Source organism: Cavia porcellus, unplaced genomic scaffold (genome assembly GCF_034190915.1).
Source record: "Cavia porcellus strain 051 isolate PalLab524CR breed Dunkin Hartley unplaced genomic scaffold, mCavPor4.1 scaffold_20, whole genome shotgun sequence".
Lineage (NCBI taxonomy): Eukaryota > Metazoa > Chordata > Mammalia > Rodentia > Caviidae > Cavia > Cavia porcellus.
In genome coordinates, this window is record NW_026947503.1 from 25,685,527 (window position 1) to 25,703,161 (window position 17,635).

General features: G+C 41.4%; 1 protein-coding gene across 2 annotated transcripts in view; it reads left to right on the top strand.

The window, feature by feature from the left end:
- The window catches only part of Atp8b1 (ATPase phospholipid transporting 8B1), a 126,784-nt gene that overhangs the window by 69,678 nt on the left and 39,471 nt on the right, over positions 1–17,635 (top strand). For both annotated transcript variants that reach the window (XM_063231563.1, XM_063231562.1), the window contains exons 3-8: positions 9,673–9,770; positions 11,893–12,006; positions 14,260–14,358; positions 15,290–15,351; positions 16,663–16,735; positions 16,833–16,903. In XM_063231563.1, coding sequence (XP_063087633.1) covers positions 9,673–9,770; positions 11,893–12,006; positions 14,260–14,358; positions 15,290–15,351; positions 16,663–16,735; positions 16,833–16,903 — 517 coding nt within the window. The remainder of the gene's footprint in view (positions 1–9,672; positions 9,771–11,892; positions 12,007–14,259; positions 14,359–15,289; positions 15,352–16,662; positions 16,736–16,832; positions 16,904–17,635) is intronic.

Here is a 17,635-nt window from a genome sequence, read left to right on the forward strand (position 1 = left end):
TTAATGCTGCTGCTGCTCTTCTTCCTGCCAGTTTGGAGCCTCTGAAGTAGATTTATATGATAGTTGTCACCACAGAGGACTCTGACTTGGGCATTAACTAGGGTTTGTCAGTGCCTCTGGTGCATCAGAATCACTTGGGGAATTTTGAAAAGCCTCCAGGTGCATGGCCTGGCCCCTATAATTGAGAGAAGGCTACCAGAGAAGCTGCACTTTAAAAAGAATCTACACTAGGTCAGCAGTAGAACTCTTGCCTAGCATGCATGGAGACCAGGGCTCAGTCCACAGCACTGCAAAGAATCTGGCCAAGTTCAGTAGCCCGCTCATCCTCCTCCAACAGGCCTGTCACTCCAGGTGGGTGCCCCAGCCAGCCTCTACTGGACATTGATGAGAAGTGCAGAGCCTCTGCCCTTCCTGTAGTTCACAGGATCCCATCGGGCTTTGTGTAATCACATTCTCACTGAGAAAGTAGAGCCACACCTCAAAGGTCTTCAAAACCTGCCAAGACTCCCCTTGCTCAAACCCTAAAGGGTGTCAGTGTGTTGCTTCAATGAGAAAACAGCTAGGTGAGAGGTTTCCTCACTCCCAAAGTTTGGAGGCAAGAAGTGGGAAGAGAGGGTGCAGCTCAGCCTTGCCAGCCAGTCACAGCTCCCAGCAGCTTTGCTGGGTGATTCCCAGGCTTGGGTGGTGGTAAAAGCAGCCTTGGGGGTTCCAGTGGGCCTGGAGGGGTGCTTCTCAGAGCCTGGAGGGATGGGAGCTGATCTGGGGATCTTGTTAAAGCAGAATTCAGTGCTGCAGGGGAGAACGGATGTGCGGCCTGAGACTACATTTCTTTCCTGACTCCGTGTGATGCAGCGGGTCCACACTTTAAGTCGCAGCGGCTCAGGGAGAGCACAGCAGTTGTGCTTTTTCTTTTCCTCCCAGAGACAAATAGCAGCACTGGGTCTTCTGTTTTGCTTTCCATTTAACTTTCTGTTTTGTTTTTGCAACAAAGTCAAATGCTTCGAATATTACACGGTAGATGCTTTCAGTACACAGTGTTTACATTCCTTGTGTGGGGTTGGTCCATGTACATAGAAACATTCATTCCTTTTTTATTGCCTGTCCTTGCCTCCCTCGTCCCTTCTCCATCTCTTGAAATGCTTCCCGTTTGGAAAAGACCTGTCTCCTTTCTATTGTTCTCTTTCACTTTGCCCTTTATGCATAATTTGGATTCCTCTTATAAGAATAATCACTCCAAACCCACTGCAACCTACCCTGGGTTATTTCCCTTCCACTTTCTCAAAAGCTGCTCAAACCCTCACTACCCTCCCCAAGTTCCCCAATTTGAGTCACTTTCTGAATTCTAAGAAATGTGAGACCGTCTGCTCAGCTTTCCTCTTCTCAGCCCAGGGAGGAGGATTTTCACCCTGCTCTGCCTTCCCTACAGGCTCCTGTCATTAGCCTTACCCGTCATCAGCCTTCCTCTCTCTCTCAACTCCTCCTCCTCAACCCCCAAACCTGCCTCAGTTTTCCCAGCCTAAAACACTTTCTGTGGACCCTGATCCCCTCTACACTCCCATTAGAAGAAACTTACCTCAGTGAGACGTTGTTCTTTTCTAGTCATTCAACTCCTTAGCTATCTTATGTTCTGGGGAGGGAGGGACAGCTGTGCTGTCTCCTGGGGCTCATGTGCTCACTTCCAGTATAGCGTTCTCGGTCTCTGAATCTCTCCTGGTCCTTATAGACCAGTGATAGCAAACGTTTTAGAAAATGAGTATCCGAACTGCAATCTAAACCCACATATTCATCACGAAATGCCAACACTGCAATTAAACCAGAATCCTGAAGTTTTTTAGAAAAAATTATTCATACAGTTGGCTCAAATACCAAAAGAGAGAGCTCTGTGTGACTCCTCTGACGCGCATGTCATAGGTTTGCTCCCGTCATAGATTGTTTCACAGGTCTTTCCTCCGCCTTTCTACTTAAATACAGTGGCACACCTTTGATGCACTGTTTTACTACGGCACACCTACTATGTGATCATCTATACTTACGGTTTCAACTCACAGTCCGATGGGAGATTTCAAATCTGTCTCTGGGTTGCTCAGCACTGGGGCTCAGCATGGATCTGCGCCCTGGCCCTCTGGGTTCAGTAGCCTCTTATTCTTGATAGCTTTGTCTCATTTATATTGATAGTTTCTTTTGTTCTTTGGCTGATGGGTGGGGTGGGGCTGGAGGCGAAGGCTGCTTCCCTGGTTTTCTCCCCAGGCTTTCGGGCCTGTGCCGGCTCACAGGGAGGCTGCATGGCTTCCTTGCCGTTTCTCCCCGGCTGACAGAATCCTTTTTTTTTTTTTTTTTTTTTTAATGTCTTGTGCCCTGAGTAATATTTTGAGCATTCTTTTAAGATCATGATATTAATCATTGTTTTGTTAAGTAATTTTATTTTTTCATAGCAGTAAGAAGATGTCTTAGTTACTTTTCTCGTTGCTGAAACAAACTACTCTTTACCCAAAGTTAAAGAAGGAAAGTTTTATTTTAGCTCACAGTTTGTAGAAGTTTCAGTCCACAGCAGGCTGTCTCCAAGGCAGGGTGGCATGACAGAGGGACAGCACAGAGGAGAAACATTTCATAACACGGAGGCAGAAAGCAGCAGACAGCAAACCTTCCTTCTGTCCCTTATGTTCCATCTAGGTCACACCTAGGATAGGGCACCCTTAATCCTAGCCTGACATCCCTAATCCCAGAATCACACATCCTAGATCCAGCCGCCTCTGAAAAGCCCTGCATGAGAAGGACCTCTAAGCACAAGCCATAATAGAAGAGTATTTTTAATATTTTGTTTATTAATATCTACTTGTATTGCATTAAAAAATTTTTTTTGTCTTTTTCATTTTCATTTTTATCGGTACCAGGGATCGAACTCACGACTGCCTGCTTCCAAGGCAGGCACTTATGCTGCTGAGCTAAATCCCCAGCCCCCATTAAAATTTTTTAAAAGGAGAAATGAATTAACTTACAATTTGGTCAAATTTAGAGAGCAGATAGACTACACTTTCCTGCTGCTGGAGCACACAGGTGAATTTCAGTCTACAGGAGGAATGGAACCAAGACCAAGAAATATACATAGGTGATTTAGGCCACTTTTGGCCTAGAAGACTGGAAGCCTTGACACTTCCTTGCCTTCAGCCCTGAAGTTGAAGGGGGTGTGGCCAGTGTATGCTCTCACTGGCTTGGTGAAAATCCGGTAATGCTGGCTGGAAACTATTCTGTGGTTCTGCAATATCCACCTCTTCACATGTGAACTTGGACCAGACCTTTCCTGCCTTTGTGCTCTTGCTGATAATGTCCTGTTTACCTGGAATGTCCTTGGAACTTTTTCTTCTTCCTTTCCTGACATAAACCTGAGGTGGCTTTGAAACATTAACACAAGGATCACATGTTCCAAAAAGCCCTCCCTAACAGAACCACACTAATTTAGAATTCCCTTACTACCAACTGTTTAAAATTGCATTTAGGACATTGCATGAGACTTGTATCCCTGTGTCCCATGTGATGGATGGAGAGTTGTGGTCTTGGAGCTTGAGATTATGCTTCATTGATAGATGCTTTCTTTTTGAATTGGGTACCAGTACCTTTCAAAGTTGACTGTGCCTGAGAATCACACAGCAGTGGGTTGTGAAAACATGTTAGCCTCTGTCCCTAGAGTTTCTAATATCACAGTTCTGGGGTGAGGCCTAAGAACTGGAATTTCTAACAATTTTCCAGGTGCTGCTGGTATGTAAGCATTGGTGTCTAGAGCCCTCACTTTGAGACCACTGCTACACGTGATCACTTCTGCCTCTCACCTGCATTTTCTCCATCTGTAGATTTCAGAGACTATGAGCATAGGTAGAAGCTGAGCCTAATTTAGACAAACTAGAACCCATGACAAGGGGAAGGTAAGCTCCGCACATTTTGGTGGGCAGGGTACTTAATGATTTCTAGACAGAGACCTGTTGGCTGAGGAATCCTATGCTGGGCCAAGATGGGGTGGAAGGATCCAGCATGCCTGGAGCCTGGTGGCTGGTCTGTATTAGTGACCTGAGCGAGGCAGGGTCCCACTGGCTCCAGGTGTGAGAGGACCAGGTACACTTTCTTAACACCCTCCATGTGCTTGCCACACGAAGCCAGAGCCCCTCAGGAGAATTTGCTTCCATTGACCTGTAAGTTGTTGATTCTTTCTACATTTAGCTAAGAGCAAATTCTGCCACCTCTTCTTATCATTAGCACTGTGGACTATTTTCCTCTTGTATCTGCCTTTCATTATGGTTTATTCTTGCCTTTTTTTAAAAACCAATATGTACCCTTGTGTACCCATAGACACACATGTACATAAACACATATGCATACGTGCATATGCATTCATACTATATATGGAACGTGCGTGTCACAGAGAAAGCACAGGATGGCAGACATTCTTCTGCTTTAGTCACTGAACTGGGAGAACTTGTCCATCACTCTTATAAATCTGCCTTGTTATATAGATATTTAACTAGCGGTAGGCATTTAGTTTGTTTACATCTTTCTGTTAAACAAGACTGGGTTGAAAATCTCTGCACGATGTCATTTCTCCCCTGGAAAGTAGTTTATACATGGAGAATAATCCTACAAATGGGATTGCTCAGTGTGTGTATGTAAAATTGTGAGTTACAGCCAGATTCTTCTGCACAGAGGCTACCCTTCCAGGGCCTCATTCTCCACTCTTTTCAACCTGATGTCATCTAATAAGTATTTTTTGGCAATATTTTGCCATTGCAATATAAAAATTGGTACCTCCCGAAAGAACTACATTTCTCTTTGATGACCTTTTCACCTATGGAAAAGCCATTTGGGTTTCTTTTTGTATGAAATGTATAGAACTATCTATCCATGACCAGTACCCATTTCTCCCTGTGGCTTTTGCCATTAGTTACTAAGCTTTTGCTATTACATTGTTAAGCTTTTGCTCATTCTATTCTCTGGTTTCCTGCTGTGTTTCATTGGTGGTGAATTTATAAGCAAGAATTCAGAGCCCCAGCAAAGAGATAGGTAAGACCAAATTACTTCTTGCCAGGTGGAAATAATCAAAGAACTTGGTAACCAGCGGGAACACTCTGGGGATCACATAGCAGTTTTCAGATGGATAATGACACATTTACCAGATTGGTTGGTGATTTTTGAGCCACATGTGGCATATGTTAAGTGCATCCCTGGACATGTGGCTTGATGGCTTTATTGGCACAACCTTGGTTAGTTTTGTTGTAGCTTTTAACTAAAGGCCAAATAATGAAAGCACCCCCCCCCGCTGGAATATTTGTTGTCTTTTCTTTGTCAGTATTTACAATTTTAAAACAATGGCACTGGCAGTTTTCGGTCTTTAATAAATTAGCCTTGTCATCCAAGAGTCCAGTAAAGTTCTCTGTTCCAAGTGGATATTTAATAACAATTTAATCCAGAAGGCAAGTGCCTCCCAGTGCTATTTTGCTATCTTTTCTTAAAGCGTGCCCATTAGTGCAACATTTCTCAAATCATGCAAATAGGTGTTGTGTGATTATTTTTAAAAATATCTGTGGCCCTGTTAGTTGTGAAAACTGGGATTAAATACATTTCTTTACTACAGGACTTTTCAGAAACCTAAATGCACTAGCAAGTCCATCAAATATTCAAGATAGAGATAGGGATTTTGCAAATATAACTGACCACAGAACAGCATTTTCAGTTTTTTGTAGTCTTGAATTGAAATACTATTGTAAACAATTAGCTCAAATCTCAGAGAAGAATTAGGAGAAAACTTCAATTTACTTGCCCCATTGATTTGTCTAAATTAGGCCAAATAAGAATCTGTAACTGGAAATAGGATTATTGATTATGTGGCTGCAATCAGATTTCTGAAATTAAGTTCTTCTCCACAGAGGCTACCTGCGGGGCCTGATTCTTGTGGTTAAATCTCAGATAAAATACATTGATGACTTTCTGAGTGTTCCCTAAGGTATTACTGAGGTATAATCAAGGATATAAAATTAAGAGATCAAGGTTATTGCTGGTTACCCCATAGCTGCTCCTACTTGAAATCAGAAATTACCGTCTGTTTGAGGCATCCAAATCTACATGGATAGGAATGAAGTATAATGCAGGAAACAGATAAAGTGACAACTAGCTGGGGACTTAGTGACCAACGGAACCGTGGGAGCCAGGCAAGCAAACCAAAGGAAGGGTGGGAAAGCTCATTATGTCCAGGTTATTAAGCGGTGGCTTATTCTTTCCTCCTGCGTATTTCTAAGATTGATTTTTTTTTTAACTTATTACTGGCCTTTTCTCTCTTCTTCAGAAAAGAAAATCTTGTCTGGGTTGTTTTTGTTTTTGTTTTTCCCTCAACTTTCCTGAAATTTAGAATGCTGTTCTCAGCATGTTCTACAACACTGGCGGCCAGGATGTATCATAAGTCATTTGTGAACTCAACTAAACCACCAAAAATACATGCATTTGAAAATTACCCTAAAATAGAGAATAGAATCAAGATTGCTCTATGAAAGTCGTTTTTTAAGCCTACTTTGCTTTAGAGCTCTTCTTTGAATGGGAAAGAAATTTTCTGATTGCAGACATTATTACAGTGCTCATGAGCTGTTTTATAGCTCCATTTCCATTTTCCCTACTGATAAAATTGCACTTGAGCTACAAAGATGCCAGGAGGATTGCCATTTGTCATAACACAACAGTTATTATTCTATAAATGGCAGCCAAAATGATGCATCAAAAGTGTTCAGTAATGGTATTAAAAAAGAACCAGACTATTTGCATTTTTCTATAGTCCATGCTTGATCCTCTTGCATTATTATCTGTATTTCCCAGGGAGTAGGAGTTTTAAAATGAATCATTTTAAAAGTTGAAATGAAATATTTTCAAAAGTATGATGGTTTTAATAATAATCATGAGACAGATCATTTTATAATTCCTTACTTGTAAATGTCCTTTAATATATTCCCTTCTCTAAAAATGATTTTGCCACATGAGTTGTTAATGTTCTGCATTCATATTCTTGGAGAACCCAGTGCCCAGAGGGGTTTCCTGAGGATTTCTTCCAAACTGAAGGCATCCTTGTGTTGAGCCTTGGTGGCAGTAATATGCTGTGCCTTCCTGTTAGGAGACAGGACAGCCATGTGTTGGGACAGCAGTAGTGAGGGTGATCCTGTCCTCATAAGCCACCTTCCCAGATCAACACTTGCTGGCCGAGCGAGTCTCACCATGGTTTAGAGCTTGAGTCACAATGGGAACCTTAACCAGCACAGTAAGGTGGACAGGTAGGCTGCACTAGGGGCTCAGACTGCTAGAGTTTGAAGTCATTTCATCTGCCACTGTTCTGTCACCTTGCTGATCCGCCTCTGCCTCAGTTACCTCAGCTGTAAATTGAGATGCTGACTATGTGGCATGATTCCTGGCATAAGATAAGCACAGGATACATCAGGTATAGAGCTAGCATGTGTCATGGGGTGGTACAAGTCAAGGATATATGGGCAAAGACACAAGAGAGGGACAGAACTCTCCTTCCCCAGGGGACACAGCCTGGCTGTGTATTGTGTATTGTGTATCTTTGTATTGGAAGAGTCCTTTGGCCTCAATTCCCACTAAGTACTGGTCCCCACTGGAAGGTCAGTCACCCATTGAGACAGAAATAGAGAAACTGATAATCATTTATGCATTTTTCCTTTTCCTTCAGAAGGTATTTTGTGTGCCACTCTGTGGAAACCAAGTGAAAGACTTGTGGGGGATATAAAACCAAGATTTAGTCTCCCCATAAAATCCATCTAGGTAGGGAAGGAAGTGCTGGCATCTGAGGCCATGGTGTGAGGCATAGGTGGTCCTTGCTGTGCCTCTGACTGGATTGGCTGGGACATAGCATAGGGATGAGGGAAGGAACTGACTTCTGTCCATCCTCGTAAGAATGGACTCACTTATAAAAGTGTGCACCTCATCCCATGGTCAGGGCCAGTCTCATTCGAGGGGCTGGGGAACCCTATTCAGAAATAGGATAAAGCATTGGGGTAGCAACAGAAAACAGGCAACAGAGACTGTGGAGGATAAGAGCTGCCATGTGATAGGATTCAGGTCAATGCAACTGCCACAGAATGGACTGGCTAGTTGCAGCCACTCCCTCCAGCTGGGACTGATTTTCTAGAACCAAAGATAGAGGCAGAGCTGTGATAGACAGCTGAGAGAATAGTGCAGTGACTTCTTCAACTTGCTCAGAGGAAACAACTGTGTAAGAGGACTGTATTGCAGTCATGTTATCACTAATGTCTGAGCGGCTTTATCCAGACTGGCAAAAGAACAGATATGATCAGGGTGTACAACCAAGTCCCCAAGGAGACTTTGAAAGTTGCATCCACCACTGGACTTCATGCCTTTGCCACAAGTTACCACAGGCTATGAAGAGAATTCTGGGCTTGTCATGCCAGCAAGGAAGGCAGCAAAGCCTACAGTAGCCTTGTGGCTTGTTGCTGAGGAATGTGGTTGTCTGTACAGTTGGAGGGAGGGAGACATCATCATTGCACAGGGAGCCACATGCAAGATGCTTTGCAGATCTGGGGATTAGTCTATTAAACAGGAGAGGCCAACTTCCAGTGCCTGGAGAAAACCATGGAGGGAGAAGCAGGTTAATAAAAATAGTGCAGTAGACAGGGAGAAATATTTAATGAGACACTGGTTGGGTGGGAAATGTCCACACAGCAGAGAAACCAGGGACTTTCTAAAGTTCCCTAGAGGGCCAGGGATTTAGCTCAGTGAGAGAGCACCTGCCTGGCAAGTACAGTGTCCTGAGCTTGATTCCTGGTGTGCCTGCGTGTGTGTGTGTGTGTGTGTGTGTGTGTGTGTGTGTGTGTGTGTGTGAGAGAGAGAGAGAGAGAGAGAGAGAGAGAGAGAGAAAGAGAGAAAGTGAGAGAAAGTTTCCTAGAATTTAGAATTTAGACATGGCAATGGAATGGATGGAGTTTACTCAGTGATGTGATGTGCTGTGAAATGTATGAAATGAACTCGGAAAGGTGACAGGCATTGACCATCAGGATAAGGCAGTACACAGCACTGACCTATCATCTGGACTTAGAAATATTCAATTAGTTGATGATATATGTCTTTGATTTATTCATTCACTAAATAGTCAATGTAGTATAAATTTTACAAACCAAGTCAACGAGATTGAAATGATAATTAAACCTAGTTTAGCTGATCTCCTGTGATTCTGGTAATTTTGGTTGGGGCATGTTTAGATAAGAATTGTTCTTGTAGGGTTCTGTGAAGAATTGCTCAAGTCATAATATGGTTATGAGTTTGATAGGCACCGCCATAGCAAAGTACCACCAACAGGGTGGTTTAAACATTCAGAATGTATTTTCTCACAATTCTGGAGGCTGGAAGTCTGAGATCACAGTGTCAACAGGTGTGGCTCCTCCTGAGGGGGAGTGAAGGCAAGATCCTTGCTGGGCTCTCTTCTTGGCTAATAGTCGACCATCTCCTCCGAGTGACTTCATGTCATCATCCTGTCCCTGAGTTCCAATTTCTCTTTGTCATAAGCACATTAGCTGTGTTGGATTAGAGCCTACTCTGATGACTTCACTTCTATATGATTCAATCTGCAAAAACTCAGCTTTCCACTTAAATAATTTTTTTCTCTTTCTTTTAAAGATTGTACATGGCACATCAAAGCAAATGATCGAAAGTTTCATGAACAATCTCATTTTATGAATACTAAGTTCTTTTGTATTAAGAAGAGCAAGTATGCGGTAAGTTGATTCCTAAACTGTTTTTACTGAAGTCCCATTTGATCGAGTCACTGTCATGTTTGCCTGCTTCGTGCTACACCTGTTTTCTAGGTAGCCACCAGCCTAAGGCTATTTACAAGTTTTGTTCTATAGGATGTATTTTGAATTTAATGACCTGAAGGTGAGTAGAGGTGACTTGAAATAAAACTAAACAGAATTATATAGACTGAAACTTTCCCTTTGTAGGTATAAAACTCTCTTAAAAGTACTTTATGAAAAAGTATGCATTATCACAGAAGCCTCATGTTTTGAAGTAACAAGTTTAAGATGAATCTTAATAATTTTTCTCTTCTTCTTCTTCCTAGAATAGATGCAGAAACATTAAGGATATTTGCACCTTTAACCAGTGCAGTGGCATACAACTGTAATCCGTTACTCAGAAGGCTGAGACAGGAGGATCAATAGTCAAAGCCAATCTGGGCCACATAGTGAGGCTCTTTATTAAAAGAAAAATACTTTTCCCTAAAGTATGCTTATCTTTGAAATATGATGAAGAGCATCTGTCAAATATGGGCTCAAATTTTATAAAGTGGGGGCTGGAGATTTAGCTCAGCGGCATAAGCACCTGCCTTGCAAGTAGGCAGTCGTGAGTTCGATCCCCAGTACCGATAAAAATGAAAAAGACACAAAAAAATTTTTTTTATAAAGTGGCCAGGTATGGTAGTGCCTGCCTGTAATCCTAGCACTCTGGGAGGTTGAGATGAAAAGATCACAAATTCAAGCCCAGCCTGAGCAACTTAATACTTAACAAGACCCTGTCCCAAAAAAATCAAAAGGAAAGAACAGCTGGGATAGGGGAGAGGAGAAATGGAAGAAAGTAAAACATTATATGAATGTAGCTATACACATATAACTGCATGTATGTACATGTGTGCAAGATAGATAACTATACGACTAATTCTGTTAGTTCATCAAAAAGAACAATTTGTGTTGTCATTGTTTGATTGCTTGATTACTTTTTATGCCTCGACCTTGTCACCTGAATAGTTATTTCTAAGATAACAATATGTAATATATTAATTAATGTCAATTCCTTACCATTTTTTAAAAATTCTGTATTATGTCTATCCTTTTTTTTCTGTTTTGCTTTTTTAAATAAAAAAAATCAAAAGCGCTGAGCTCAGTGTGAAGGCCCTAGGTTCAAACCCTAGTACTGCCATAAAAGGAAAAATAAAGTTGTAAAATGTCTATTTTAATTTCTTAGGACTTCTATAACAAAGTACCAAAACTGGGTGCCTTAGAAAAATAGAAATTAACCTTCTTATAGTTTGGGAGACCAGAAGTTCAAATTCAGTGAGTCAGTAGAGTTAATTCTTTCTAGAGAATCTGGGAGAATCAGTTCTATGCAGCTCCCAGATCCTGGTGGTTGCCCACGGTTTTTGGAATTCCTTGGTCTACAGACACATCACTCCGTCTCTCTTCATCTCTAAGTAGCGTTCTGTGTCCAACTGTCCCGTTTATAAAGGTACCAGTCAACATCTGGCCTAGTATGACTTCATCTTGATTATGTCTGCAAAAACCCTATTTCCAAATAAGATCCCAGTCACAGATATTGAAGCTAGGTCTTGGTATATCTTTAGGGGGCACGACACCACTCACAGGAGTGCCTTTTATTTTACTATACAGCAGCCCCCACCCCTCCTTGAATTAACCTATTCCTTTCCTACTCTGCTCATGTTGCTTTTTTTTTTTTTTTGTCTTTTTCATTTTTACCGGTACCAGGGATCGAACTCATGACCGACTGCTTACAAGGCAGGTGCTTATGCCGCTGAGCTAAATCCCCAGCCCACTCTGCTCATGTTGACAACTGCCTTTGCCCATTTTCTAACAGGCTGGAACAGAGCAAGGCATCTGACAGTGGGATCCATGAGGCCACAGCCTGATGTCTATATTTTGTTACTCTCTCTGATATAAGATTCTATGTAGTCATTTTGAGGTCTAGCTAGAATTAAGAGCTTAAAAGAAATCTCAGTATCTTTCTGACTGATGGATTATGGCCCTGGGTCACTGTAGGCCATGGTGACACAGAAATCTTTGCAGGTGTGTATACTCAATATATTTTATTCTTTATTTTTTCCTGCAGAATAATGCAATTAAGACATATAAATACAACGTATTTACCTTTCTACCCCTGAATTTGTTTGAGCAGTTTAAGAGAGCAGCCAATATATATTTTGTGGGCCTTCTTATCCTACAGGTAACGCTTTATGATACTTTATATCTGTTGTGAATTCTGACAGCTCAATAATATCTAACGTGTGGTCATACAGTATGGATGATCTTAGAAGTGTTTCATATTAATGTCAGGCTTTTCTACCTAAGCAGTCACTGCCTCCTGCCCAGAACAGGCTCGATTTGTATTTGAACAGGAAAAGAGAACAAAAGAAAATATCATTTTATGTCTTAAAAAAGTTCAATTTTGAACTGATGAGAGTGTTAAAACTGGTTAATGGTGGAGTGAATAAAATATAACTCTTACTTTAGAGTTGTTTATACTTTTAAATTATTTTATTTTTTAAAAAAAGATAATATAAAAGAGGACATAACACAGGTCAGAATAGAACAATTTAAGCAATATAGTGTTTCACCACTAGACAACCCAAGATAACAGTAGCTACCATAGTGTTTATTTCCTTGAAATATTTGAGCAGACCTTCATATACTATAATATACTTTAAAATTAAACCTACCTCTATGCTTGTCATTTTTTTATTTAGTTGCCTAGTTTTCATGAGTATTATTATTATTAATATTTTAGTCATAAAGCTCATGTTATTTTGCAGACTTTTACATTAGAAAAGACTTTTCTGATTTTAAAAAATCATGACAAAAACATTCACTTATTTGGGTAGCAAGACATTTTTATGTGTAGGACAGTTGCTATATTCAACTCATTTAACTTAGTGTTCAGTCAGCCTTTAGCACCTGACAAGCTGCTCATAACGGCAGTGTATCTACTTTGCTGTTACAAGGGGTGGATTTGGAAAACAGTCCCATTGCTGGGATTCACCTATTAAGACTATAAAATGGCAATGTGGGTGCTTTGGTGGGGGTGAAGGATGCACTGAGTGAAGAGGCGAGGAAAGGGCGACCCTGGGGAGAAGAGGATACTCAGTAGATTTGGTAGGACATAATACCTGTTGACTTAGGGCCGGGAGTGTGGCTCAGTGGTTGGGTGCTTGTCTAGCATGTGCAAAGATTGGGGCTCAGAACCCAGAACCACAAGAAAAGACATTTGATTGTAAAGGATGCTCCTACTATTACAGGCGAATGTTTAGACAGAAGTGAACATCCAAGCAGTAAAGAGCTGTTATGAGGTCAATGTGTCGCTTTTCCTTTACTTCCTTCTAGAGGGAGAAAAAGGAAGACCCACATATTCACAGTGTTGTGGGAAAGGATCTTTCTTCCAACCACACCACTTCTGTTAAGGTGCAATAATCCAGGGCTGGGGATTTAGCTCAGCGGCATAAGCACCTGCCTTAAGCAGGCGGTAGTGAGTTCGATCCCCGGTACCGATAAGAAGAGAGAAAAAAAAAAGGTGCAGTAATCCAAATTACAGTGACAGTAGTAGCCTTAGACAGCCCTTCCCTCCATGATTACTGCATTTAATCTGAAACTCTATGAGATAAGCATCAGCATAACCACTATTTTGCCGAGATCTGAGGCAGACTGAGGTAAACAAAGACACTGATCAGAATCCCAAAATCTGTGTTTATAGAGCTGGACAGGGCTGGACCCAGTTTAACTTTAAAGAATCACCACTTGGTATGACCCAGTGATGCACAAGATGGTCACAAAACATCATAATGAAACTTCTTCCCAATCTTCCATTCAAATTGGGAAAATGTCTTGACAGAGGAGGAACTTTTTGTAAGGCCAGCCCCATTCTGGCTGGACCAGTAGCAATAGCCATGAAATGATTACTTTCTTCAAATGCCCCAAAGGTATTCTACCTGGTCACTAAGTATCAGAAGTGGCCATCTGCTGCCATCTTGGCCTGTGTATGAGACTCCCAGAAATCACAGCCTCTGAGCAGCCTGCTGCATGCAGCCCATATGCCTTTCCTAAAACTTAAGGACTACTTTCCCCCTACCCATTCCACCCCTTCAGTTAATTATGATTTTCACAAAAAGGGCAGTGCAGTTCCCTTTTAGGTTACAAAAGTTCTTTTTTAAATCATATTACAAAACTTCCTTGGAATCCAGTTAAAGTCACAATGAAATAATTTCACAAACCACTGACCATATATAGGGTCTATTCTGTGTGACCAGAAGCTTAGACAGAAAGAGTTGGATGGATGCTTAAGTGCCCTTTCCTATATGGATTGTGGGACGCAGACTTACGTGGTAAGGGAAATTAGAATTAGCAAGCTTAGAGTCAGCAACCCATTACCTATAAGTTAGCTCTGCTATCATAGGTACTTCACATACGCCTTTTTTATTTCTGTTAGGCAATTCCTCAAATATCTACCCTGGCATGGTACACCACACTTGTGCCCCTACTTCTGGTGCTGGGCATCACTGCTATCAAAGATCTGGTGGACGATGTGGTAAGGATTTTATTGTATAATCCCAAATATTGAGTTTAGTCATTCAAATATTCTAATCTTCTTTATAGTTTTCACATAAGCCAAAAAGTTATATTTGTAATCCCATTGAAATGTTATTGGAATCCCAGCAAGTTAATTTTAATCTATCACTACTAATGCAACCCACATCGAGAGTAAAGACACCAAGACATATTCCAAGGGCAGCCAAGGGGGCCTAAGTCTAATCCTCATGAGGACATGTGGACAAAAGCCTCCATCCTAGGCCTCTCCCAGAATTTATTATCTTGTGAAGAAGGGGGATGGCTCTGGGATGAGTGACAGTGAGGATGGTGGGGGATTATGTGAGTAATTTGAGCTGGCTGGCCAGGTGCAAGAATGGCATCTCTGTAAATTGCAGAGATAAAGATATGCCCAAGGATCAATTTACATAATCTAGTTAAGGCAGCTATGGAAATCTTTTGGGAGCTGTCACTTTGGTTTTTGATATGCAACCTCTTGTGCCCTGGGGAGTCCAGTAGCCTCTTTATCTTAAGGCTCTACCCAGTTGACATTCCCAGAGCTACTGGCTCTAACATCTCTGCTGTGCTCATATCCTGTACATATCGTATATGGAGAACACTGCAAAAAAACAGGATTGTCTCTTGGCTTTAGAGATTACATACCAACACCTTGGCTAGCCTTATTTACAATACTTAGAGCCAATTAAAGAGGAAAAAATACCTTAGCCAGCTTTTTACATATCAGTATAAAAAAATGAGTCTCCAAATAAAGTCACAATAATGGTTTTATATTTAAGAGGAGTCACCAGAGTTGTCTCACACAGATTTCTCACACAACAAACTGTTCAACTTTCTCCTCTGACCATCTTTAATTTAGCAGTGGTACACATGTATTGAAGTGATTAAAACATTCCTTCATTTTTCTTCTAAAGGCTCGGCATAAAATGGACAAGGAAGTCAACAATAGGACATGTGAAGTCATTAAGAATGGCAGGTATGTTGCCTCCTTCAATTTGTAATTTAGGTACAAAGAAATAATACACACATTTGTCTGGAAACATAGTTTGAGTTGTTGGTAAAGTTTTTCATTGTGAAGACGTCTCTTAACTGCAAAGACACTCCATGGCCTTCATGGCTCCGAGGCTACACAGCCCAAATTGGACTATGCGCAGATGGTGACTGGCATTCATACAGCAACTTCAGCATCCAGTGAGCTTCATCTACCTCTGCTGTTCTTAGACTTGTCCCCTTTGGGCTTTGCTTGTGCAGGATGCTTGACGCCTTCCCTATCTGTCAGCAAAATGATTTCTCCCTTCCCTGTGCTTGAAGAGTAATTTTTTTTAATTATCATGTATGAATCATATTAGATTTTTGTAGGTATCTCTCCTTCTGAACTGAGCTGTAAGCTTCTTGAGGATGCTGTCCTAGCTGTGACACGTAAGAAGTGCCCAAAAAATGTTTGTTCAATAAGTGTAGTCAGCTGTGACCAAAGTCCCAGCTCATGGATTGGTAGTGAGTTGTTCTTTGACCAACAGCCTCAAGGCAAAACTGTAAATTCAGGTCCTAAAAACAGTGACTAAAACCCACGTCAAAGACTTTTTAATGTGTTGTTATTGAGGCAAAGACTTTTTAATGTGTCAATATTTGAGGCAAATAACCTGGATATTTCCACTGTATTTAATTTAAAAATAGACATCACCAAGTTGTAAATATGTTAACATGGTTTTTCTCCTTTACAATAGATGGATTTCTGTGAGAAATGTAAATGAGTATTTTCTATGATGTTTAATACCAAAGATAGTCATCTTTGGTATTATCATTTTACTAATGATACATCATTTTACTAATATTCTTATTTCTTTGATTATAAAAGTGAGGTCTACTCAGTAAGAAGAGAACTTAAACACTAGAAAGGACACCAGCTCTGAAGAGGTCTAAGAATGAGGATTCTTGGTGCCCACAGGAAGCTACATTATGTTTTGTCCTGGGCACTGAACAGGTGGTGGCTGCCTGAGAGGGAGGGAAGCGTAAAGGGAAGCAAGACAGAGTGAAAACAAAAGGGTGGCACCACCCCTGCCACATATTGAAACAGCCTCGGTGACCGGTTAGGCAGGGTGGACAGAACACATCAAAGCACTGCTGTTGCTTCCTGTGTGTGTGGTCACATCATTAAAAGGGTGAACAGTTAACAAACATTTCCCCTGTGATTTACACATCTTTCTGAATGTTTGACATCCAGAAAAAATAATAATTCCCCTGTTTGAAACTTAAAAACCAATAAACTCCCATTATTTTTAATACTTAGGTTCAAAAGTACCAAGTGGAAAAACATTCAAGTTGGAGATGTCATTCGTCTGAAGAAAAATGATTTTGTTCCAGTAAGTGAAAGCCTTCTGCCTCTCCCATTCCTGTCCTCCCCAGCCTGTACTCTCACCCTGAAGACTCCGTGTCACAGGTGCCTTTTGTTTTGAACAGGCTGACATTCTGTTGCTATCCAGCTCTGAACCTAATAGCCTCTGCTATGTGGAAACAGCCGAACTTGATGGGTGAGTGTGTCTCTGATGGGCCCAATTCAACATCAGTGTTGGAGGATGTGCCCTGCCAGGTGCCTGGGTGCTCCAGGCAGGAAACCTTAAGACCTAGTCCTGCCTCTGCCACTTGCTGGCAGTCCAACAGTGTTCAGCATAAACTGGCCTTTCTTTTCCCCATTATAGATAGATTTTGGTCTTATTTTGGCTCCACTGGTTTCAGTCCTTCCATTTGTACCTTTTGAAATGGGAATGTTTCACTTGTGCCATTGTGGGTCCACAGTGTTTAACTTTCCTTCTGATTTTCATAAGGGCTCTCCACTAAGGGTTTGCCTTAAATCTCAGAAGAGACTGTGGGCTTTGATGTTTCAGCAGTGCTGACATTGTTAGGACTCTGACAAGTCTTACAGCTATGCTAAATGCCTTTTGCATAAAAGGACACACATGAGTCTGTTAGGGACCAGGGGCAGAATTATGGTTTAGATCTAGATGTTCCCCCAAAGCTTTGTGTGCTAGTAGGTGGGGCATTTGGGAGATAATTGGGTCATGAGGGCTTGATAGTCATCAGTGGATGAGTTTATAGCTGATTTGCTGTTAGGAGGTAGGATCTGATCAGAAGAGATGGACCAGTAAGGACATGACCAGGAAGAGCTAATATCTTCCTGCTCTTAACTATATGTGCTCTCTGTGGATAAGTAACTAAGAGAAATCTGTCTTAGATCACTGTGACACAATACCTTATTTCCAGAA